Source organism: Callionymus lyra, chromosome 19 (genome assembly GCF_982586985.1).
Source record: "Callionymus lyra chromosome 19, fCalLyr1.hap1.1, whole genome shotgun sequence".
Taxonomy (NCBI): Eukaryota; Metazoa; Chordata; class Actinopteri; order Syngnathiformes; family Callionymidae; genus Callionymus; species Callionymus lyra.
The window spans coordinates 10,315,742-10,341,112 of record NC_141836.1 but is presented as its reverse complement, the minus strand read 5'-3'; the positions used below and the strand labels follow the sequence as shown (position 1 = coordinate 10,341,112).

The following is a 25,371-nucleotide window of genomic DNA, read 5'->3' as shown; positions in this document are numbered from 1 at the left end:
CAGTCTCCAGCTTCACCACTCTCCGACAGCATCAGAACAATTTAACTCTTCATTTATTATTAAAAATAATAAACATGAGTGGAGTAAAGCAAGAGGACAACCCCAGCACTTCCTGTGACGAACGCAGACTTGTGAGTTCTTGGAGGAAAATGGTTATTTTGTGTACTGACTCCTTCTTGTGTTAAGCAAAATCCTGGATGTCCGGTCTTTATCGATGTGTCATCTCGGGCCCTGTTCAATATGGTGGCAGAGAGCAAGTTGTTTGACGACGAAGGTTTGAAGAGCGACGTCGAAATCAACATGGAGAATGAAAATGCATTGGATCCTGTAGCTGTTTTCCAGTTTGTCAAGGTACAGCATTGACATTTGTTCTTTGTTATGTCGCTACTACTGAAGTGAACTATTTTCAATTGAGCAAATATTAAACGATGATTAAATCATTAGCATCGACACCAGAAATTGTGACTAATGCTATGAAAATATATCGTATACATCAAATTATGTGGGTTCACACTCGTCTATCCAGTTCAGCTGGTATCTTCCAGGGAGTGTTGTTTTGTTGTAATGACAATGACTTAAAACCTGTTGGCATGTTGAGGATGATGTATTTGATTTAAGGCGGACACTGCTGTTTAATTCTGCTTTGTTTAGTTTGGGTTTAGTCTCAAAGAGGTTTACGGCCTAGTAACCGAGCGATGGTTGGAGGGCCTCGTCCATCACCAAATTGAATGTGGAATGACTCCATGTTTCTCATTACAATTCTGGTTATATATTTAGAAAGAGGAAAACATTACCAAAGTAACAACAAACTCATATGTAATCAAATATGAAAGTATTTTCCTGCTCTAAAATGAGGAGGGTCATGTGTGTGTCTTCTCAGGCACTGATGCACGTCAACGAGAGACTTAAAGAGCTTTACCCAGAAAGCAAGGAGTTGTTCGACGTTGTCCTGATGACCAACAATCCCGCTCAAGTGGGAGTGCGCCTCATCAAGAGCTTGAATCACCATGGTATTGACATCAACCATTGTGAGCCCCCATCGAGCCAAAAACATGTCCCTTTGTCAACTTTCCTTAGGTTTGCGTATCGAGAAGTTTTGCATGACTTGCAATCTTACCAGCTACCTGAAGGCCTACAAGACCCATCTCTACCTTTCCACGGACCCTGAGAAAGTAAAAAAAGCCATTGATCAAGGTGAAGCAGACTTCCAGTCTTTTACATTGCGTCTCTTCACAGAACACACTGGAATAAAGGTGTCAGTCGGGGCTGACCAAACTAAAATAATGGTCAAAGATCGACTTACTTTTTATAGAGTTTACCGAGTTCATTGAGCTCCAATGCAGAGACGGTCAGTAAGATCCACCATAGTCTTGAAACGATAAGATCCAGAGACAAGGGTCCAAGAACGTCCACTTGCGGGTATGACCGAGATCGATCAGCGGTTTATAGCAAGATGATAGATGACAGAAATAAACGGGCAAAGGCATATCTAATGTAATTCAACAGTTTAACGATCCAAAAAGTAAAACTGAAAGGGCTAGTCGAACTAGGGAAAGACGGGAAGACAATGACTAAAACATTATAAAGAAGGCTGGAAGCCATACCCCATGCATACCAGTCGCTAAGAGGGTTGCATGCATATTCTACCCAGCGCAGACGAGGACATCTAGCCACGCTGAGATGAGAACTAAGGTCCGAAACGATGTCCTCAGGAATTCCAGCACAACAACATTTGCGACCAGGTTCTCGGCGTTCTCCAGAGCAGAGGGGAGTTTTGGAAGGGGAATGAATTGTGTTATTATGTAAAACCAAGTTGACCCTTCTCCTGGACGCCTTGCTGGTGAGGTGTTCAGAGCATGTCCAACTGGTAGGTGGCCAAGGGGCTTAGCACACCCTGTAGAGACTGTCAAGCTGGCCAAGAAAAGGCCACAGGTTCCCCCCGGAAAGAGCTAGACGATGTAGTTACCACGATCCAACCCCAGATAAGCAGAAGGAGATATGTTTGAGAAGGAATAAATTATATGTACATGTTTTGATTTCGTCAGGAATTGCGGCAGCCACGGTGTTCACGCCCAAACCTGACGTTACCATGCCAGAACTGAGCGATACTCAGCTGCGGGTGGCATTCGATGGAGATGCGGTGGTCTTTTCCGACGAGTCTGAAATTTTTACGAAGAAGCAGGGACTGGAGGCATTCTTTAAGAACGAAAAGGAGAACGAGGATACACCTCTCTCCAAGGTTATTAACGTGCACACTCAATAAATTGATGTGGTGAATCTTCTTCTTAGATGTCCTCTCCTCTGCCTTACTCAGGGTCCGCTCGCATGCTTCCTGGAGGCTTTGGTGTACTTCCAGCAGAAGCTCAGAGCGAAGAAAGGAACTGTCCACTGCCCAATTCGAACCTTCCTGGTCACTTCCCGCGGCGCTGATAGCCCCGGAATCAGGGCCCTGAAGACGCTCCGCAGCCTGGGATTGGAGATTGATGAGGTTTTTTTCTTGTGCGGGGCCGACAAAGGTCCCGTGCTGCAGGCGATTAAACCTCACATCTTCTTTGACGACCAGATGAAGCACATCGACGGAGCCATAAAGCATGGCGTCGTCTCAGGTCACGTTCCCTACGGCATCAGCCAGAAGTACGAGGGAGTGAACCTCATCAAGCCGCCGGCCAACGATGAGAAATAGTGCCTGAAAAACTAAAACGGCTTTTAAGAGGCGTTTGGAATTATGCAATTTATTGTATAATATCACCATCTTACTAAGTCGTTTTGAAATCGAGTTGTAATTTTACTGTTTTAGTTCGGAAGGAAAAGTTTTATTCTGCTCGTCTTAAATAAAAAAAACATTCAACACTAATTTTGTCTTTTCAGAGGTTTATTAAGGAAGAAAACAAACATATTGAATGAATACAGTGCAGGCGAGAGGAATTTGAAATGACATCTGAGATCATGGTTTGCATCCTTTTTCGCGTTAAACAGCGCCACCCCCTGGTTGACAAGTGATCTGCTCGCCTCACATGGTACAAGAAATAATTATATTATTAAACCATATTAAGTTTTAAGTTAAACACAGCAGATGGTGAATAATATTAAGAATTTATCTTAAATGTCCTGATGTTTTATTATTGTTTGTACAGCATATCAGGCCAGAGATATTGTGCTCACTTCTCATTATCAGAATTTATTTGACACACCAGCAACTGAATTTAGGGGAAAACCATGATAAAGAGATGGATAGTTGAGCTCTGACACCTTTTATTTTGGCGGCTGATAAACAAGAATCATAGGCACATAACCATCAGTTTAAGTCTCCATTGCTGCAAGATGGTTGTGGGCTTTGTGCTACTGAACTAAGTCTTTGATTTGATGGGCTCAGGGAAGTAGAAAACATGGATATATGAACAGATGGAAGGTATCGTTCAAAACAAAAATCCGATTCATACATGGGACCATATTTAAAAAAAGAACATTATGTACACTACATGATATTTCCATCTACTTGAAGATCTTAAAAACATAAGGTTCCTCGTATCATATTTGGATAAGAGGGGACATGTGCTATGACTTATAAGGATTTACAAGTTAATAAAAATTACAAAACGATCTCGTATTGTGCCGTGAAGTTTGATCTCAACGTGGGATGGGAAGAATTCAGTGTCTGCACAAAACAACAGTTTTTTGGGGGTTCAAAGAAACTACAACATAAATAAAATGAATAACGTCATAGAAAACAACATCAAACAGCAAAACTATGGTGTAAATGTCCAACATTGCCTAAAAAGTGTGCCAGTTTATGTGAATAACAAACTGTTTCACAACCAATTCAGTTGATTTCAGGCCCAATTTAGGAACTTGTTCCACGGTTGAGGTTGTCCCCCAGTCACTGGAGGGTCTTCCAGCACCAATAACCCAGTGCTGGTTGAGAAACTTCCATCAGTTCTTAAAAAGTCTAGATCAGGTGGTGGAGCCCACGGAATCGGAGCGAAAGGTGATGTACCCAGAGGACGACGCCGACGGTGTGCTTACAAAACTGTTTGTGCTTCCTTTACTCTCGCCTTTACTCAGGCGCTTCTGATGCCCCCAGTCGCCGCAAGCGCCGTCCCCTGACCCGGCTCTGGTGGCCTTGCAGGCGTGTCCCGGCGACTTCTGCCTGCGCCCGGATGCCGGGGTCTCCGCCTGAGGTTTGCCATCGTGAGACCCTCTCCCGGAGCTGGAAGGATGCTTCCTCCCGGAAGTAGGTCGGTCGGGCCGAGGGGTGCTTTCAGGCGAGTGTCCTCGGCTGCCGCTTCTTTTGTAGTCGGAGAGCCGTCTGAGGGCCTGAGGCTCGTGCTCGAAGTCTGTCAGCGCAAAGTGAGGGAGGAGGATGGTGTGATGCTCGTACACGTTGGGGATGAGTGAGATGGTGGACGCTCGCCGAGGGCTCTTCCTGGGGCTCGGCAGCGGCGTCTCGTCTATGAAGTTGATCACCTCGTCGCGGCTGAAGCAGCGCAGCTCGTCCTCGTAGCGCTCGTTGCCGCAGGCGGCGCGCGGCAGGTGCCGGAGGGAGTTGTCCTCGGAGCGCCGGCGCTTACGGTGAGGCGGGTGGTGTTGGTGGTGGTGTTGATGGTGGTGTTGGTGGTGGTGGCTCTCCTCGTGGTAGGACACCAGGCTGCTCCTGCGCCTCTCGCGGCGCGGCAAGGTGGAGCTGCAGTGGGCACTCACTATCATGTCCTCGCTGGAGCCCCATCTGTGGAGGTAGGAGGGGATCCGGTCGCTGGTCCACATGTCTGTTTCGTCGTGGGAGTATCTTCTTGTAGGGGGCACCTGGTCCAAAGACACAAAACGAACCAGTCACTCTGGAATTGCATCAAACCACATTTAAAAAAATAAAAAAACACAAGTTGACTTATAGGTTTATCGTGGAACACCATTAACCGTAAGGAAGGGACTGTAGGGTTGTTGTTTACTGTAGCAGAATAATGTGAATTAGGGACAGAAAACCTTAAATCAATAATCTTTAAAACACAGCAAGCCAAAAATATCACGAACAGCTGCTTGAAACCACTAAATACGTGTTAGCTCTCTCTATATATATATAAGTAATATTAATAAACAATTTGTATTTATTTAGACGGCGTATAAGGGCCAGTGAAGGAATGCTGGTGGTTTCAAATAAAAAGGGGTTGATTTTGGAGTTTAAAACACAAAAGAAAATCAATCACATGCAGGAATAAGTGGATTTTTATTAGCTGTGCAGTTGATAGAAGTTTCTATCATGTATATGGAAGAAGGGAAGTCTTTTGGTCTTGTTAACACATGGTTGTCAAACTCAATTGGGAAATTAATTTTAGTGTCAAATTCTAACCTCAGTTTAATAATAATCTCTTATCTTAAACACTGGCTTCATAGTGGTTCATAACATCAACATTCATCTACTTTGATTTTTGTCACAGAAAATGACTTGTCGGACCAAACCGAGTTTGACACACATGCTTTAACCCGACCTTTAAAAAGTAGGATAATAGCATGTATTGATGCATCACTAATGCATTCATGGTTTTGTGTTTTAAAATCCAAAAAAAACAAAAAAAAACAAGCCCATGAGTCCCACCATCGATATTTGAAACACTGGTGAAGGTTTGGCCCTCATACGCCGCCGCAGACGCAAAAAAAAAGAAGGTAGTTTCCTAAATGTTATACTCACATTCCATTCTGTTCTGACATCTATGCAAGAGAGAGAGGGTTTGTCAGCGTGACGTCAAGAGTCACAAGATTGATATCAGCCTGCCCCCCTGCGCTGGCTTTTATAGTGAGTTCACAGACATAAGACAGCAGACGATACAGTAGCATAGAGTGTCAGATGTGAGCAGCAGAGGGCAGCACAGGCGAGAGGATGGACATGGAGATGGTTGGTGGAGACAGAGCTGTCAGTACAGCTGGAGAGGCTTCAGTCTTGAGTAAACTCCAGAATATTCAGGTATCATTCGCTTATTTAATATTTAATTTAAAAAGAAAAAAGGTAAACACATTAATAAGAGGATAAGTACGGTGGCCCAGAAGTGGGAAAACAAATTATTCTAAACTCTCGGAAATTACATTGTTACTTACATTTGTAGATTTATTTTCCAGGCAGTTTTTCAATTTGTGTCAGAGTTTACAAAATAGTTTCAGGAAATTGTAAATGTGTTACATTTTTATTTCGTTTCATGAGTTTGTAAATGTTTGCTTCGATACGTTGTAGATTTGTTTAAGGAATTTGTAAATTTATTTCATAATTTGTGTTTTATTTTGTGTTTTTCAATTTGTTTTATGATTTATTTTTTTTTTAAAGATTTTTCATTAGTTTGTTAATCTGTTCCACAAATTATGTTCCAGTAATTCAAATTCCGTTTTATGAGTTTGTACATTTTTTTCAAGACATTGTGTATTGTTTCAGGAAATCATTAATTAATTTACTATTAATGTTTTTCCATAGTTTGTAAAATTTACTTAATGAGTTTAAATTCTTTTTTATACGTCTGTAAATTTAATTTCTTAGTGGGTTCTTTTCAAGAAATTGTCATTTTGTTTGAAAGATATTTCATGAATTTGTAAATGTGTCATATCATTTGTAATTTCCGTACAGAACTGTAATCTTGTTTTTAAGAATGCTGTACCTTTATTACACAGTTTGTACATTGTGTTTTGTTTTTAGAATTTGTCGGGTTTAATTTCAGGAGGTTTCAATTTCGAGTTTGTTTCCTGGATTTTTGTAAATGTGTCATTGTTTATAAATTTGTGTACGGAAATGGAAATTTAGTTTCAAAGTCTGTACATTAGTTTTGTACCTCTGGGCCACCGTACCAAAGAGAGGATTTTGTTTACTGCCTAAAAAACTATTGTCCATTAGAGTTATTTGATCCACAATATCATAGTTTCTGACACTTTTAATGGAGATATTGTAGGAGTCGATCCTGAAACCTAAAATCAAATATTAAATATTGAATGATATGCAAACCGACACACGTAGAATTGGAGACGATGAGGTTCCTACACATCCAGTTCTTCAGGTCACAACACATGTGCGTCAATCACGGATCACGGAGGATGGACTTAGCATGTAACACGGCAACAACAACAACAACAACAACACACACAGTCATGATGAGGTGACAGCTACTGTATGCATCTCTGTGTCAAACTATAGAGAGAATATTACACTTTAATTTTGTTCAGAATAAAAAATATATAAAACGATGGTTTGGGCTGCAGGCTGCTGATTTGACACAGAGGTCCGGTCGAGGAAACTACGTCACCACAGTCTTCCAGGTCAATGTCAGCAACTTGAAATTGAGCCTTTTGAATTGTTGTTGAGTTGCCCTAGAAGGCTGTAAACGAGCAGTGGTGAGATGCAGGCTGTAAAGGAGCGTCAGTGCTGAGGGATGGACACAATGCTTTTGAACATGAGCAGAGGTTTAGACTTTTTATTTTTTTTTAAATCCTTAAAAACCTGAGAAGGTCTTCCCTACAAATACAAGCACTTCCTTACCAAACACAGAAGGGCTGGAATGTGTTGCTGGGGTTTTCGTTAATTAAACTACATCAAAAGACAAAAATATATATGTTTGGAAGGAAAGAGAAGGTCGGATTCAAGCAGGATACTACAGACTCCACCATGCACATTCAAATAAATCAATCGATCAGATATAAGAAAAAAAATCAATGGGAAAAAAAAAAAAAGATACCTGCAAATACTGCATTTTATCTTCCTGTTGTTCCCTCAAAGAATACCCTTGCGGGATCCCCCTTTCTAAGGTTGAGAACTCAAACTTGGCATTATGGTCTATGGTCACGATTTCAGGCGCCGAGCTATAGTCATAGGGTCTGTCATATATTAAGTCGGCATGAATTCCTCCGTCCTGGCTGTTTTCTGCAAAGCGCAGAAAAGAGCACGAGCGTCAGGATTAGAAAAAAAGGACTCACTACACAAGACAGACAGACAAACGAGATAAAAGAGAGACAAGTTCAATTGTCGTCGAAAGTCTCTTCAAACGACTCTAGCTTTTTTTTCCCAAATTGCTGCTTCCATGTTCTACCGAGATCGGTTGGAGATGGATGTCAGATGTACGTCAAAGATGAAGAGATGGCAGCTTTTTTTTTTTTGCACAAGCGAGCGAGGCATGCAAGTCAGTAGCTTCGAGGGGGAAAAAGAGCAGGAAACAATCCTCATACATACAACTGAGATGACTTATACATGGCAAGCCCTCTGGAAGAGAAGCAGAGAACTGGCAGTGTTAATTATCACACACAACATGGACCCTGAGCTCGGGCTCCTGGAGGACAACATGCGATCATCGGGGGAAGGGAGTCGAAGAGAGACGATGGAGAGGTTTGGACGCTCGGATCCAGTTTATTCCAATAAAAAAAGTCTTATTCTGTTCAGTTGCATGTTCACCCACCTTTTGAAATCAAATAAAAACACCCGGGACACCCTTGTACGTCTTTTAAAATCACAGCAAATAATCTATTTTATTGTTAATAATAAAATGCATTAGTATTGAACGTGTTACTCATTGAAAAACATTTTGAGACTCTATTTTTCTCATATTTGTTACGATAAATCCAGTGAATTAGAGAAACATATTTGAAAAAATGTATATCAATACACTTAAATATTGCAGGGGTTTCTTTTACGTTACCTTATTGTTATTTAACATAACTGTATCGATTTTAAATGTATATATATTATAAAAGTTTTTTTTTTGGCTTTGATAATACGTTTATCTTTTTTTCATAGATCTTTTATCATTTTATCGCTCTACAAATATTACTTACTTACTTTTATGGTTTACAGTTCAATAAACTGTTTAAAATAAATCATTTTGTTTTTATTTACAACTAATATACAAATATGGTCGTTCATTTTTGTGTTGTAGTTAAACTTCAGTCATTATGTCGTCAGCAGATAAAGCAACAATGAAATCCCTCTAGATCCCTGCAATGGCTGAGGGCGAGAGGATACAGTCAACTTTTAAAGCTGATGTCTAGGAAATATTTTGGTTCCAAAGCAAATGCAGGACTAAAGAAACATGTTTGAGCCTTATTTAGGTTTACAGGTTAATTTAGAGATCCACCGTCTTAGCTATTACACAAACATCAAATGTTGAATTCAAGTTTCAGCACCAGAGTCAGCTCCTTCTCCAGGTACTGTCTCTGGTGTGGTTCGAATATCTGCATCTATCCAGAGTGCAACCGAGGTTACATCCAACAAACCGACACATTTCTAGCAGATAAACCTCAATAATTATCTGCCTAAAAATAACATAATGAAGAATAACACTTTTACAAACTTGTAGATTTTAACACATCATTATCATCTTTGAACTTCACACACACAATAACAACTGGCTTTTATATATATTGCTGCCTTTACTCTTGGCTCATTTTTACTTTATTTTATTTTTTTATTATTTTACTGTGTATTACCCTAACATTATTCTATATATAATATATATAGTTATATAATGTAAATGGAATGCATCATGTTTTATCTTGTTTTTTATTGTTGTGCCATTATTCAGTTGTTTTTATACATTAAAATATAGCAATTTAAATCCTTACAGGTGAATATTTGAGTCAAAATGTACTTATAATATAACTTGTAATATAATTGTGGTATATAAGGACTAGTTTATTCACCACCTTTAGGGGTCTCTGACTTGAGGAACTGTCCATGGTTCCCTTTCAAGTGCAAAAGAGTTAATCGTGGTAAAATGTCTGATGGTTTAGCAACAAAATCATCATTTATTTAGCTTTGATTATCAAGTTAAGATGGAACTTGTTTTTTTTAACTACAAAAATAACCCAAATCCAAAGTGAAGTCACACAATGATCCACAGGACATTAAACCACAAGAATATAAATCAAAAATGGGTCAAAAACATGCAAACATGAGGCTCCAACGTTGGCCCCTTTGTTTAAAAACATGCTAAACACTAAGGAACGCATGAAGAACCTCATCATTAAAACATCACTTAAGTCATAACTGAACATTATCGACCGATAATAAATCAATAAACCATCAAAACAAACATTGGATCTCACACGTCAAGCCATTGCTGGATAAGTCATGCAAGCAAACATCTTCAATGAACCGTTTCTCATGAATGTTTATCAATTTAAAAGTGTTGTTTGTGAAACTATGTTGATTTTAAATTCTGCTCTGTACTTCAATATCACTGCGTCAATACTTGTCAAAACAGACATGGAGGTGTGAGGAACACTCATATTGGGAATTTTTGGATGCATCGGTCTATTACGAAAGACAGTGCAGAGATTAAATAGAATAAAGGTCATAAATGTATAGTTTTTGATGTGAAATATTTAGAGTTTTTATCTCTGCAGTGTCTCCAATAAGACCTTCACGTCAATGGAGGAAACAGGAACAAGAGGAAAAGGGGGGGTTTTTTTGGGGCGGGGCGGGGTCGGGTTTTCTTACCCTCGTCCACGTCGTCATTGGACATGATGGCCACGCACTTCTCCCACACCATGCGGATGTCGGCCCGGTACCGGTCGCAGGCCCAGAGGAACATGGGCAGCAGGATGGACTGAGCGATGGAGCACCACAGCACACACAGCACCATCCAGTCGTACGAGCGATCGAACTTGAGGCTGGCGAAGCTCACCACCTGCAGAACACACGGTGTCGATCAGACACGGTTGCATCAATGATACTATTAGACAGGAGAGAACATCACTATTGAGTCAATAATTGAACCTCCTGCACAAGATGTACTCTGTTGATTGATTTGTCGAGTCATAGCTCGGTTTGGGTGAATATAAATGGGCAAATATTGTGCATATTTAATGCATTACAAATAAATATATGTGGGTGTTAGAAAATATTGATATACTTAAATAATAATACTTAACACTACTATTACTAATATGTTACTGTATTGATATATAAGATAACTGTATCAATTAAAATATATATATATATATAACAGTTTTTTTAATTATTTAATTTTTTGTATTTTTTATTATGGTTCTTGGGTTTACAGTTCAATAAAATGTGTTTAAAATAAAAAATAATTCGATTAATTAAGGTCTCATTAATTTTTGTGTTGCAGTTAAACCTCCGGCCACTAGATGACAGCAGTCATTATGTCTTCAGCAGCTAAAGGAACAAAAAAGCCTTGCAATGACTGAAGACGAGAGGATACAGTGGATTCCAGGGGCTTTTAAAGCTGATGTTTGGACATATTTTGGTGATGACTGAGGATGAGAGGATACAATCGACTCCAGCGGCTTTTAAAGCTGATGTTTGGACATATTTTGGTGACGACTGAGGACGAGAGGATACAGTGGACTCCAGCGGCTTTTAAAGCTGATGTTTGGACATATTTTGGTGATGACTGAGGACGAGAGGATACAGTGGACTCCAGCGGCTTTTATAGCTGATGTTTGGACGTATTTTGGTGATGACTCAGGATAAGATAATACAGTGGACTCCAGCAGCTTTTAAAGGCGACGTTTGGACATATTTTTGTGATGACTAAGGACAAGAGGATACATATTTGGACATATTTTGGTTTCACAACAAATTAAAGCAGTTATAACCTCATCAAGAGTCATGTGGTCTGTAAATTCTACCAGAGTCACGTTCTCGACAATACCACACATATATACTACACTATCACAATATATCGTATCATTGCCTGTATCGTGATATATATCGCCAGATTCTTGTCAATAAACATGCCTAATTTATCATAATCCTTCTTATGGAAAAATCCTTATAAACCGATGTGACACTGATGTTTCCAAAGCAGAGATGGTTTATTTCACTTAACGCGAGTCGATCGCCGTCTCATGACTCAGAGCTGTTAAACCCACAGACCCCATCAAACACTAAACACACAGTTGACCTACTTACGGGCACAGACGAGTGGAAACATTTAAGACGACATAAATAATAAATCATCACAGTATGCCGACAAGATGCACCGTGTGCCGACTTCAAAAATCTACACGATGATCTCACATCCAGCTCGACAGCATTCTTTACAAAACCCGGAGAATTCCACGATTTCCTTGCTGGGATTAGAAGCATTAAAAGATGCATTTGATTGTGATTCTGTCGAATACAAGTTCATAACCCTCTAGAAATAGAAGACATTGTTGAGAATTTAGACGTTTTGAAAAGACCGGTTAGATGTGGACTGATATTTTACTTGAATAAAGTCTTTTTATCTTAAAAAATACAAGGTATTATAATCTTCAGTTGACTCACCAGAATGGGGAAACCCGTGAGGAAGTCGTAGATGAGAACGATGCCACTGATCAGGTACGTGATCTGCAGCGACGTCTTGAGAGGCTCCGACCCGTCGATGGACGACCTCCGCTTCCCCTGCGCGTCCTCCACCACGATGGTGGGGACGTTGAACTTGTTCTTGTCGGCCTTGTGGCCCGCCTGGATGGAGAAGGTCTGGAACAGGGCGATGCCGATGCAGATGACGCCCATGGTGACGCTGCCGCTGATGAGGAGCAGGAAGCAGACGCCGAAGCCCAGGCCGATCTCCATCACGATGAAGCGGCAGTCCGAGGTGTAGAAGCGGTTGTTGGTGGCGTGCCAGCCCACGGCGGGGAGCGTGGAGAGGATGAAGGAGACCATCCAGATCCCCATCACGGTGTGGACCGCCTGCTTCTTGGTGTTACTCAACCTGGAGTCGGAGAAATTGGAGGTTTAAAACCTCGCGGTACGAGAAGATGGAACTCCAGACCTGATTATTTTGATAAATACAGGCAGGAATCGAGTCAATAATTCACTTATCGCTATCGTGGCAGCGTTTTATCTCGAGGTCTCTTTTATTTGAGAATTCTATTTCCTCTCAACAACACCGACGACAGTCATTGTTAGTCTTCTTTTTTTTTGTTGAGTGTGTTCGTGTCCTCGGGCAGAAGCACTTTTAAAGGCTGATAAAACCATCTCCCATACAAAACACACAACACTTAATTCAAGCTGCGCCAAAATATCCAACCTCACGGCTCGCCAAGAAAACCACAACAGTTCAACGTCTCTGTTAAACACTTGCCTTTCTTACTCCGAGGGTCTCGTCAAATAACTGAACTGCTCACCTGGAGAGACTCTGAAGACTCGTCTCTACACGAATGTTTAACCTGAATCAGACAAGGTGTCGCCATCATGAGTTCAGAATGAAACTACGATTATGACTTTTTCTTTTATTGGGATGTTTGGTTCAATATTGTATTTCTAAAATAAAATGAACAAAAAATTTAACAATATGCTATCTTTTCCCTTTTTCACATGCAGTACTTCTGTATTCAAGTGTTCAAGTTAAACAATAAATCCATAATAATTATTATTTTAAAGGGCAACTAATGGGAAAACTCAACTTTTCGGACTCACTTAAATATTTAAAATGATGAGTCTTGATCACGACAATGTTTTAAAGTTATTACTTTACAAAGTTCTACCCCGTCTACAAATCTGGGCGAACAAGAGGTTACGAGAAACCATCATGAGGCAATAATGGCTTCACTCCTCCTCCAGCCAGCTGTAATCACGCCCCGCTTTGTTTATACAGCGAGTCCCTTCGAGGTAAAGACTTCTGGGATTGATTATGTGCGGTGACTAACCTTGATGTTCGACCAATTTACAGCAGAGTGGGCGTGGTTATGGTAAACAATATTTAATCTCCAGAAACAGTGTTTTCAGTGGGCGGGGCTTAAGATTATCGAGATTTCTAATGTAAATATTTAAATGAAAAGAGAGTTACATACTGATGATACAATAAAGTCCAACATCTATTTAAGACACACTTAAATTAACACATTATTTGTGATTTAACAGGTGATGTCATGTGACAAATATATAAAACAAACTGTAACATGAAGTTTTATTTCTTATTAGTTTTTTTTTTTTTAAATAAAATAAATAAATCCATAATCTCTGTTCCTTATCTAACAGGATTGAGTTTTTCACGTGTGGTTTTACGTCTCAAGCATCAAAAGTTTCCGTCAAGAACGTAGTTCAGGGGTTTGTTCGTCCAAGTGTTGAGTCCAATGAAGCCAATCAGACGAAGACGGGTTTCAGGAGGAGCCGCTCTGAGCTCCACGTATGGATCCTCAGAAGCTTCCGTCGCCATGCGAGACAAGTAGGTTATGATTGTGAGGAACATGGCCCGCCGTCCCTGAAACATGCCGGGAGTTCACACGGTTGCATCACGGCGCCGCTAGAATCTATCAGCGAAGACGGTTACAGGAGAAAAAAAACCTCACGAGAGAGATGGAAACAGCTGCTCAAGTACAAGGTTGGAATTCATAATTCAGAGGCTTCTGCGTGTGGTAACGTCAAAGACAAGACAGCCATGATATCTGAAATATGAGGCACTTAAATGAAAGATGAGAGGAGCATCCTCAGCGCCCATCTTTCACTTCATGGAAAGTGACTTCACGGTGAGAAAGAGAAGCGTCTGGACTGCAGACGGAGGTCAGGGGCTGACGTTCTCCACGTCAACCTGCTTCATAGATCATCGCTTCCCGTGTTCATTTATTCAGAGCCACTTTCCAATACGACGGAGTGGGTTCATCGCCGTGTTTCCAAAAATAACTCCAGCAGGCACATGTGTCAGCAGGAGAGACTTCCCCTGATCAAGAGACCCCCCTCGCCCTGACACAAGCAAACACTTTGACAGCTGCATCTGTTCTGTGACGAAGGAAATCCCCAAACAATATTCTACACAAACTAGCCTGGGAAGAAGGAGTATAAGAAGTTTATTGTACTGTAAAAATAAAATATAGTTCCACTTTATAGTATTACTCTGCAAGGTATATTACTGTGGAGAATGGCAGCGTTATACTAGAGTGACTAACAGAGTAATAATATGCTGACAAGCTTAGTAATACTACTGTGTCTTGCATTGTAATAATACAATAACTCGTGAAGTAATACTATGCTGTGTGGCAGAGTAATACTGGGATGACTGGCAGAGCAATACTACAGTGACTCTTGGAGTAATATTATGCTGACTTGTGGAGTAATACTATGGTGACAAACGGAGTAGTACTATGCTGACTGACGGAGTAATACTACAGTGACTGGCATTGTATACACTGACTCATGGAGTAGTACTATGCTGTCTGGCAAAGTAATACTACGATGAGAAGGAGAGGAATACCAGCGGAATAATACTAAGGTGTTTTGCAGAGAAATACTTTAGAGACTGGCAGAGTAATACTATGGAGCCTGGCGGAGTAGTACAACGGTGACTTGTGAGGTACTATGACAACAAAAAAGCTAAACAAAAATAATGTATAAGGGTTTCAATGGAAACTTAAAAGACACTTAAAATATTTTTAATGGGCCTGAAAAAAATGGGTAAATGAAGTTATCTTATGTATCTGATATGTTATGGCTATATTTTAGTGCCTATTTAAAGTTAAATAAGTATGTGTCTGATCGCTACTGGAAGGGGTTTGCTGTGATGGGATTTGGAGGCTTTTTAATAGAGACAGAACCCTCTAGTGTTTATAAGACAACAGGAACTACCGTCATCTAGAGGAGTAGAAAAAAAAATATATCGTATTGTTGCTCCTGTACTGGGACGCATATCGCCTGATTCTATCAAACACACATTTTACATACTATATTATATATAAGCAAATTTCTTTGTGCTAATTCTTCTCATCATCTGGCAACAGTTCCGGAGGATTTCTTACCTGTAGTTGACAGGCCAGCGCACCATCCACATGCGGTGATACGAGAGCGAGGTGACGGAGAAGCAGGTGACCAGGGTGAGCGTGTAGAAGGTGGACACGAACACCTTGCACAGCCCCTCGCTCCACTCGTAGCTGGAGTGCTGCCGGCGCAGCGTGACCACGCAGTACATGGTGATGGGGATGGCCATGTTGAGGATGTGCGTGCCCGCCAGCGTGCAGATGAGGAACTCCAGCGGCTTCCACTTCTTCTGCTTGGCGCTGACGCTGAGGATGCTCCACGTGTTGGCCAGGATGGACACCCCGGAGCAGACCAGCCAGGCCAGCGTGTTGGCGTTGATGACGTCATCCTTCATGGCGGTCGCCTCATCCACCATGTTGGGGCGGGACGCGGCCGGGCCTGGGGGTCCGATCGGAACCGACGACGGGTCGACGCGAGGAGGAGAAGGAGATGGTGATGGGCAGGAGGGGATGCCACGTGCTGAGCGAGGATGGCATCCTACCTGGGCGAGCGCACACTCTCCATGAGACCACCACGGTGGGAAAAGTGCCGCCCGATACTTGCAGGAGCAGACGGTGGATTCGAAGCACCTGCGACGGAAGAGGAAACATGACGTTAAAGAGAAGATTAATAGTCATTTACAAGGCTTAATCCGAGTGAAACTAATTACGCTGATCACAACGTTTTATTACAGAGAAAGTCGTTTATTTCACGTGATTAACTGGGAACAGTCGTCGCTGACACTTTCAACATTCATACGTAAGATTCCCGAGCATCGATCTGTCCTTCACAAGGAAAACTAATGTGACACGAATCTCTGGGGTCTAGTTATTAAAAAAAAAAGGAATGATGATTATAATTAATCCTAGATTTGTCCGCCTCTCTATTAAAAACAAACGCAGTGGGAGAATCCACACTCGCTTTTTAACAAAATGCTGTGCACAGCTGGGGCCCCGTTGTCACATTCATTTCCCGTCTCCTGCTTGTCCAAACACTCATGTGCTGAGGGCAAGACCCCTGAGAGGGGACATGTAAAAAAAAAAGAGGCAAGAACGACGTCACCGCCGATCCCTGCTCACACTTGCATTAATGGACCACTTTCACACTTTGCTCCACTGATAATTGCCTCATTACATCGGGTCCTGATACATTTTTTTTTAGCAGAAATGGTTAAAAAAAAAAGATTTTTGTACTGTAAGGATATGACAATTTTACTGTAATCGATTTAGATTTAACACACGTTTCAAATAATCACTTGATCAAATGAAAATCTTCACATTCAAGGACAAGGACAGACATCTGCGTAAGTCAACTGATAAACAGAATCTCTCTAGACGACATCAAACTGCAGTAACTTTCCACAACCACCACGTGGCACAGCCATCTTAGAGGACAAGTGTTTAGAGTTACTAACAAATAATACAAGCTGTAATGACCAGAGGCTGACCTGAATATTCATACTATAAAAGCTCCGCCATTTCGTTAGAACTTTGCGCTCGAAGACATCTCTGCGATAGATCTCTGCTTTTCCAAGGCCCGTGATCATTTAAGTCACTAAACAAGCATTTTCTCTTAAACTCATCCCAGTGTCTGTGTCCTTCTTTACCACCATTTTCTATTATTTATTATTACTGTCTGAAATGTGTTTTATTTCGACCCAAAGATAGTTTTTTTCTGCAAAGTAAAATTATCTTGTGACCAAAAGATTCTAATTAGTGAAATACAAATCATATACCTTTTTTTTTTTTTACTGGTTTTTATCTGAAGGTCGGATCATAAATATTATGCCAACATAATACCGGCCCGGAGTGCAAAAAACGTTGGTGACCCCTGCACTAGTAAACATGGTTCTTTCATACTTGTATTATCTGGTTTTACCCCAAAAAGTGGGCTCAATCCAACATTATAATTCACCTCAACATTCCAAAATGATTCTAAATTCAAGTTTTTTTTTAAAAAAGAGCAGCTTTTGAGATACGCCGCTACGTTGTGCCTGCTGGATTTGTTCGATGGGTTCTGTCTAATACTCTTATTTTTTTTGCTTCAGGCTAAGATGTAAGAAAGATTCTGGGCTTTGATGGCAAAAACCTCCAGGTGGTTGTTGGATGTGGAGCGGATGAAACGCTAAGCCGGCATTACCTTAAAAGAAAAACTGCAGTTCAATGCCGAGCTTTAATGGAGGTTAATACAGTTAAAGTTAAGTTTGTTTTATATGTTTATAAAGCTGCAGGAAATGAAGAAGAATAGAGAAAATTCTTGAAAATAAACCCTTTTTCAAGCTCCCTGTCGAGTTGAGTAATGACCAGGGAAAAGCTCTATCTCATATCAAGGAGATTCAGTCCTGTTTCTGGCGTGGGAACTCATCACGTAAGTTTTCCCAAAGGAGAACTGGAGGAGGTGTCCGGCGAGAGAGACCTCGCTGTCTTCTTACTTAAGTCGTCACCCCTTTGACCTTGAAAGCAGAAGAAGTAGAACGGCTCAATGGGATGGAAAGAGGTTCGTGCTGTTTGACATTTTAAAAATAGGATCTGGAATCATGTTTAATTGTCTCTCTTGAGCCAAGACGGGCCAAAGTGGGATAAACAGGACAGAACTATCAGACTTGTTTTGGGATGTAATACGTAAGTAAGTTAGTAAGTAATTATTTGTCAAGCGCCTTTAATAATGAGTTTTAAGGATCGGGGAAATGTGAATTCTCCTACTAGAGCACGTCTACGAGTTTTGTATTAACTGCCAATGTGACATTGCTGCAATAAATCTGTGATAATCTTAATGTTGCACTGGATCATGTTATTATCAGAGCAATTCCAAATGATATTTCAACACCAAAGGGACATATTCTCGTGCGCACAAAAAGTTCTGGACCGTTAAAACTCTCGGCTGGACTTCTATCAATGTCCAGCTGCTTCTGATGGCGACAGATAACAACAGAATTATGGGTTTGATCCAAATCAAAAACACATTCCGAGACACATTTCAGTCCCTCCAGTCGAGAGCGACTGTAGTTTTCAGTATTTCATCTCAAAATACTGAAAACAAATCAAGTGATTGGGAATTTGAAACACGAGAAACACATTTTTTCTTTAAGCAGTTTTTTTTTTAACAGCCTCTAAAGGGATTCAAAGCTTTGATGCAGGAATCACCAGGTGGTCGAGATCTGTTGAAAGTGTAGACGCAAGTCTTTATAAGACGTCGTGATCAGTCGTTCAAGAGAATCAACGCATCTTGACAATGGCAGCTTCTCTGTTGCCAGGTTAGCAGTAAAAAATAAAGTGTTATGGCACACAATCATTGCTATTGTCATGACGTCCTTGAAGACCACATCCGCCCCCCCACGCCGTCCCCCCTCCAGATACAAAATGAGTCACTGTGACATCCTTTTATGTTTAAATGTGTCCACCACAAGTGGATTTAGGAGGTCGTTTGATCGAAAATGTCCTCCCGTTGAAAGGTCAGTCGGACCCATTTAAGATTCTTTTTCTTCACTTGTTTGCTTCAATATGTCTTTTATAACATCGTATTTCATGAGGAGAATTACTCATCTTGAATTTTTCTCATATTATATATTATTTTCGTAGAGACTTTTTGAAGTAATCAGCATTAAAGAGTTTTCACGGCGTTGCAGTTACACTGATCTGCCGCTGGGGGAGCCAGAAACAACGTTGTCGTTATCTTCGCTATCACTGCTTTTGAACATAGTTCCATCCTCCACATAGGATGTGGAAATAGGATGGAGAAAAAAAAATAACCAAGATAAAAAATACATTTGCATGAGTGAGTTTATCTCATTTCACAGTCAAGCAAACATTTGTGAACCTGCTTTATTCCCGAGGGATCCACGGTCACATGTGCACACTTTGGCGGGTGAAGGACTGGCATCTGACATCCGACACAAATGCCTAAAAGGGACAATCTGTCTCTTACATACAGAGATTATTTTTCCTCCCTCACAGAGTCTGGTTCTGCTCGAGGTTTCTGCCTGATTTTCCTCGCCACTGTTGTCAAACGCCTGTGATTCACTAGGACCTGTTGTTCTTTCCTCTTATAAAGTCAAGTTTAAACTGTAAAGTTTAACTAAAACCAGTGTCACCCTCTAATAAAATGGAGCTGGAAGATATTGTCAGCGTCAGTACGATTGCTGCTCACCACAGAAGCGCCCGCAGGCTCACCGAGACGAACGAGTCCTCGACACAGAGCAAATTATCTGTGACAATTACAAGCGCAAGAAAACGACTCGAATATGTCGGGATATTTGACCAACTCGCTGAGGAGTTAACAGAGGCCGATTAATAAAGTAACATTGAGATGTGTTTAATCAAAACAGCATAAAACTACTTTTTTTTTTCATTTCGTCAGATTGATTAGATTTTGCGTATGGAATCAATTGTCATGGCAACATGATGAAAGTAAAATAACTTTTTAAATTAAAGCCAATTCATGTTAAACAATCAGTTAAACTATGTGCATAGATTAAGCTAGCTGTCGATCAAAAAAAAATGTTGCCACTTCTACGATTGTTGTCTTTTTGCCTGCGATAGAGCCCCCTCGTGGCCTTGTGGTGGAACTGCACATTAAAAGACTTGTCTATAGGTTAGGTTAGGTAGAACTTTATTGATCCCTCAGGAGGTCTTCTTCAGGAAATTGTTTGTAGACTTAATTCATTTGTAAATTGTTTGTTTACACACTTGGTACACTGTACACTGTGGAAGAAATTATGTTATATAGTCACTATAATTTGACCTATATCAAGGAGCCAGAATAGTGCAGTTTAAGTGAGTTTAACAGGTGTGTCAGTTGTGTAGTAGAGTGAGGTACGAGAGAGTAGACAAAGTTTCAGGAGTTCTGGTATCTGCATGTGGAAAAAAACGTATCCAGGGCCAGGACAGGATGTTCACTGTATATCAAGAGAGGGTTTGAAGGATGACTTGGAACACGAGGGAATCTCTTCCAGAGGAAAAACTGAAAAGGAAAAGAAACTTTCATTGCCAATGAGGAATTCATGGTTGTGGTGTAGAGACCCTGAACATAATAGTTGTGACCCATATATTTGCTTTGATCGGTACTGACTTTTCTGGGCGCCACTGACGGGTATGATTTATGATTTATTCTGAGCCTTCAGAAAGGTTAAATACATGTCAAAAGAAGTAAAATAAATATATTATTGCAATCACTTCTACTTGCTTATATCATCTCTGTGAACATTTTTGAATTACTTTAGTTTTTTTAAAACATGTGTCTTGGGTAACCCTTCATCCAATGAGGCGTCTCGACTGGAGCCAATTTAATCTGTACATGCTTCTTCTCCGCACCGGAGTCAAGCGCATGCAACTGTTGCATAGCAACTGCACCACACTCCAGAAGTAGTTAAGTAGAAAAAGGAGAAGAAAATAGTATCTTAGACATCTTGATTACAAAAGTAACCTCCGACAAAACAAGTAGCGAAAGGGGAGGTCAGCAGTTTTTTGGAAATAAATCTACGAATACAAGTCGACTTGTGAAAGATCCACGTCTACTAAAAACTATTTATGTTTTTCTTCAACACCAATATATATGGAAATGCGGCGAGTGCGACGGCTGTGAAATGGTGCAGTCGCCTGAATGACACGAGGAGAAAGAATAATGTTTTTATGAAAGCGACCAGAGAGAAGTCACGATTGAAATAAGTGATGTTTTTTCATCTACATTATTACGTTTGTTTAAAGTTAACACGGAGCGAATTTCCACGATGAATAATCCCTTGGGCTGTGAGAAAACAGAAGATATCGAATGACTACAGCTACACAGGACCCCCCCCCCACCCCCCCTCAGCTCATGTTAGTGGAAAAGTATCTTCTTTCCTTGATGACACCGGAGAACAAAGTTATGAAAACGCACTGGAGACCGAGAGGTTGTTTCCAGCCGACGTTGTTTTCATTTCATCAATTTTTCCGTTTCATAGAAAGAAGTTGTTAGTTTGAAAAAATGTGTTTCCATTGTCGGATTTAATCGACGGATATTCAATACTGGTAGAGGTTTGGCTAATTTTCATTAAAAAACTAAAGCTTGATACGATCAGAGGATTGTATAGATGACCCACAAGTATTTTCCTACCACAAAAATGCAACTTTTTCTTTTAGTACAGTGGAGATACTGAGCCACACAGCTGAAAAAACTCTTACTGAGCAAGTTTCCAGTTTGTTATGGGCTCGTATATCGCCCAAAACTAACTTGAAAAATAAGTTACCTAATAATAAGAACCTAATGTGACATCCTGAGGTGCAAATTTATGACTGAATGTCAAAAAAAATGCAGTTTTCAATTTCCATTAGAGTGAAGAAATGGGGTTAGGGTCAGTGTTTCTGTTGTCATGCCCAAAAAGATCACAATCTTTCTTAAAGTTATCAGTTCCACAATTATCTTTCCAATTCAAAGTATGCTACAAATGGGTTCTAAAACTGATGTTCAGACCTAAAGTTTTCAAAGTGAACCAACAGCTCAGAAGATCTAGACAAAACCTTTAATATGATGGTTTCTGTGACTTGTAAACCAACATATACTCTGTATATTTTGAATCTTTTGGTCCTGGATTTTAATTTTAAATATATAACCATTCAGTGTTTCAGTGGTGAAGAAGTCATTGGACCCTTTATCTTTGGGCCGCAATCCTTCTCTAGTATCGCTCTTCTTCATCACTCCATCTTGCTTCTTAACCCCCTAAAAACTATCCACAAACCACTCGTATACATCGCTCACTCATCTTCCTCACCGTCACCGTACCTAACATTGCTGGTTTACATCTGCGGTTCCACTCATTACGTCACAAAATGGCGCCGGCATTTGACCCACTTATGTAAAAACCAAACATCACACTTGTTTTTATGACAACGTGATTCACGGTCATATATGGGTGTTGTCATCGCTGGATACAAACAGTCGTACTTCTTTCCTAAAGAGGGTCGATCATGTCTCAGACCCCCCCCCCCCCCCCCCCCCGCCCCACCTTAAGGTTCTGATCCTGGTCTGGTTTCTGAGACTACAGGAAAGATTGTGAGGTGAGCTGTTGCAACACATGAGTCGCACACTATTCCTGTTCAAAATTGAGTCTTCCCAGAAGCCTCTCTGTCACAATAACATTATTCGCTCGTCACCGGGAGTAGATCTGGATACAGAGTATATTTCCTTATTAGTCCTTAGAATAGTTAGAACAATTGAATTTTTGTTTAGGATCGAATTAAACCTTTTTTTATGCATTAGATGTTTTAAATCATGTAACTTAAGTCAAATTATTGTTAGTGGGATTCATTTAAACACAAAATAACCAGCAGTTGTGACCCCAGCTAGACACTAAACTAGGTCCGGGAATACGGGGAAAGAGCAGGCACGTGTTCTGCCAAATTGTGGAGTTTTTCCATTGTGTAATCTTAGAGGCGCTTCCTGTACAAGTCGAACCTCCTCCAGCTACGAGTGGGTCACTGCTCACCATATGGCAGGAGGGTTGTTTTTTTTTTTTCTCGGGGAAAAGACACGTGCAAACACTCCTCCAGATAATGGCACAGGAAACGCATTTCTTAAAAAAACAGGTGTTTGTCTTTCGCCAAATTGAACAGACTGTAAAGGAATATTGGTTGCGGGGGAGTGTAAACACAGGCTAGCACGGTCAGAGGAAGGACAAGAGTCTGTGGCAACGAAATGTCACGTATGCCTTAGAAAATAATCTGAAATCGGGCTCTGTGTCTGAGCAGTCACTTTTGGAGATTAATGTTAGATGCTTAGACATTTATAAACCCCAAAAATATTAAAGATAAAGTGTTATTTTTACTGCTATCATCACAAGATTTACAGTAAATAATAATAATGTGATTGATAATTGACTTTCAGCCTGATTATTGAATGAATAAAATCTAAAATAAACACATATTTTCATGTATTATGCTTAAGATAAGATGTACTATTTAATTGTATGGAGACTTCCAAGAAAAAGTAGATGGAGAGGAATTCAATGGAAGAAACTCTAAGATAATTTCTGATGTCCTCTTACTTTCTGTCACAGTTGGGTAACTATAAAAAAAAATGTAGAAGAAGGAAAGCAATTAAATACAGCTTGGTTTCTTGAGGGAATAAAGCAAAGAAAGAAAGAAAGAAAGATGATCCCTAAAATAGGTGCAGAGTCAGGAAAAAACGGATGGTGTCAGAGTTGGGATGACCAGGGACCTGAAGAATTAAATATATAATTTTATACTCATAAGTGATGCTTACATATGTCATAAGAGCGCACCCCTGTATAGGGACAATTGTTTTAAATGTACTTAAAGCGTCTTTTTTGAGCGAGTATTACTGTGTTATTATCGGTGGTTCCGTGTGTACTTCGGTCCCTCATTGAGGCCATTTTAACGCAAACTAGTCGTGCGTAAAAAAGTGAATGCAAGGCATCAAAATAGGTCAGTTGAGCTGAGCCACGATGGAGGACTTGTATCCATTCATCGTAAACACTTCCACCTGTTTGGATCCATCAATTAAAAAGTCAGACTTTCTTACCTTTTTATGTTATTTTTGAAGGGTTCTGATGGAGGGTTTATTCTCGTGATGATGTGGAGAAGAAGAAAAAAAGTTGTTTAATCCAACAGGCCTGGGAAGTTAGAGAAGTAACCTGGCAAACGTTGGGTGTTCCCGGAGAAGCCACATCCCAGCTGACGTCTACTCCTCTCGCTCCTTCTGGTCCTCTTTGTCTCAGTGACCAGCTGATGTCACAGCATCCCACACTTTTTTTTTCCAGGGGTTAGGTCAGCGAACCCCTTCGCCACGATGAAGACAAAAGGGGGAGAAAAATGAAAGAAATCTGCGGTTTCTTTGGGTTCAAAAAAGAGACGCGAGGCTTTCTTTGGCGGAGCTGGAAGGACGGCTGAGCGAGGAGTCCGGCGCGCGCCCGAGAACAGCAGGCGCGTCCACGCGGAGACGCTCCGCGGCCGTGGGAGTGAGCCGCAATAAGAAATAATTCATGGGGGGGAAAAAAAGAGAAAAAGAAAAAGGGAATGAAGAAAGAGAATCCATGGTTCTTTTTTTTTTATTTCACGTTTGAAACAAGTCAGAATATTTTTTATTATTATTTTATTTTATTTATTTTCTTATTCGTCGAGTCTCCTTAGCGATGAGTCGCGTTCAAGCGCGTTATTCATGCTTCTTTAAATGGGCCCTTTTTTTTTCCATTGACATTATGTGACTCGTTATGTAACTTCCCGGGTTCCTGATTCACCAAAGCGTTTCTCAACCTCCAGGGGCTTCAAGGTTGTACCCAACGAGAGAAGTATAATAATGAGAAAGATCGTTTTTTATTTTTATTTGGTTTATTTCAATACAAATGAGAAATTAAATGATTGAAATAGACATGTTTTATGTAATCATGAAATTATATAATCATAAAACATAAATAAACTACTTATAAATATGTGTATGAAAAGTAATTCCTAATTTAAAAGTATTTATTCTACCCTATATTATACTGACTATAAACAGTTAAAGTTATAGTTCACCCTAAATTCAAATGTTGCCACTAAGGGTTGAGATTATTTTCAGAGTAATCTGTTCCTTTTTTGGAGTTATAGACAAAACATGTCGGTTCATTTTAGTGTAGTGAATCATGCTCAGGGATTGTCGCCCAAAAATACACACTTTAAAACACCCAAATACCTCCATACTAT

At 40.4% G+C, this 25,371-nt stretch overlaps 2 protein-coding genes across 3 annotated transcripts; one reads left to right on the top strand and one right to left on the bottom strand.

The window, feature by feature from the left end:
- On the top strand, nucleotides 1–2,788 carry LOC148059441 (cytosolic 5'-nucleotidase 1A-like). The gene is made up of 6 exons (XM_087780979.1): nucleotides 1–131; nucleotides 187–351; nucleotides 881–1,010; nucleotides 1,078–1,194; nucleotides 2,046–2,239; nucleotides 2,315–2,788. The coding sequence occupies exons 1-6, from the start codon at nucleotides 75–77 to the stop codon at nucleotides 2,681–2,683; spliced, it is 1,032 nt and encodes a 343-aa protein (XP_087637105.1). The 5' UTR covers nucleotides 1–74; the 3' UTR covers nucleotides 2,684–2,788.
- A 66-nt stretch (nucleotides 2,789–2,854) lies between these two features.
- On the bottom strand, nucleotides 2,855–25,051 carry gpr153 (G protein-coupled receptor 153). Of its 2 annotated transcripts, XM_087780978.1 has the most exons (7): nucleotides 24,212–25,051; nucleotides 15,700–16,287; nucleotides 12,251–12,680; nucleotides 10,454–10,643; nucleotides 8,192–8,221; nucleotides 5,681–5,700; nucleotides 2,855–4,800 (listed from the first exon to the last, which is right to left on the bottom strand). In XM_087780978.1, the coding sequence occupies exons 2-7, from the start codon at nucleotides 16,071–16,073 to the stop codon at nucleotides 3,952–3,954; spliced, it is 1,893 nt and encodes a 630-aa protein (XP_087637104.1). In that variant the 5' UTR covers nucleotides 16,074–16,287; nucleotides 24,212–25,051; the 3' UTR covers nucleotides 2,855–3,951. The 2 variants fall into 2 exon arrangements, with proteins under 2 accessions (XP_087637104.1, XP_087637103.1); XM_087780977.1 differs by lacking the exons at nucleotides 5,681–5,700; nucleotides 8,192–8,221 and adding an exon at nucleotides 7,701–7,885 and having other exon boundaries at nucleotides 24,212–25,049.
- Nucleotides 25,052–25,371: the final 320 nt, after the last annotated feature.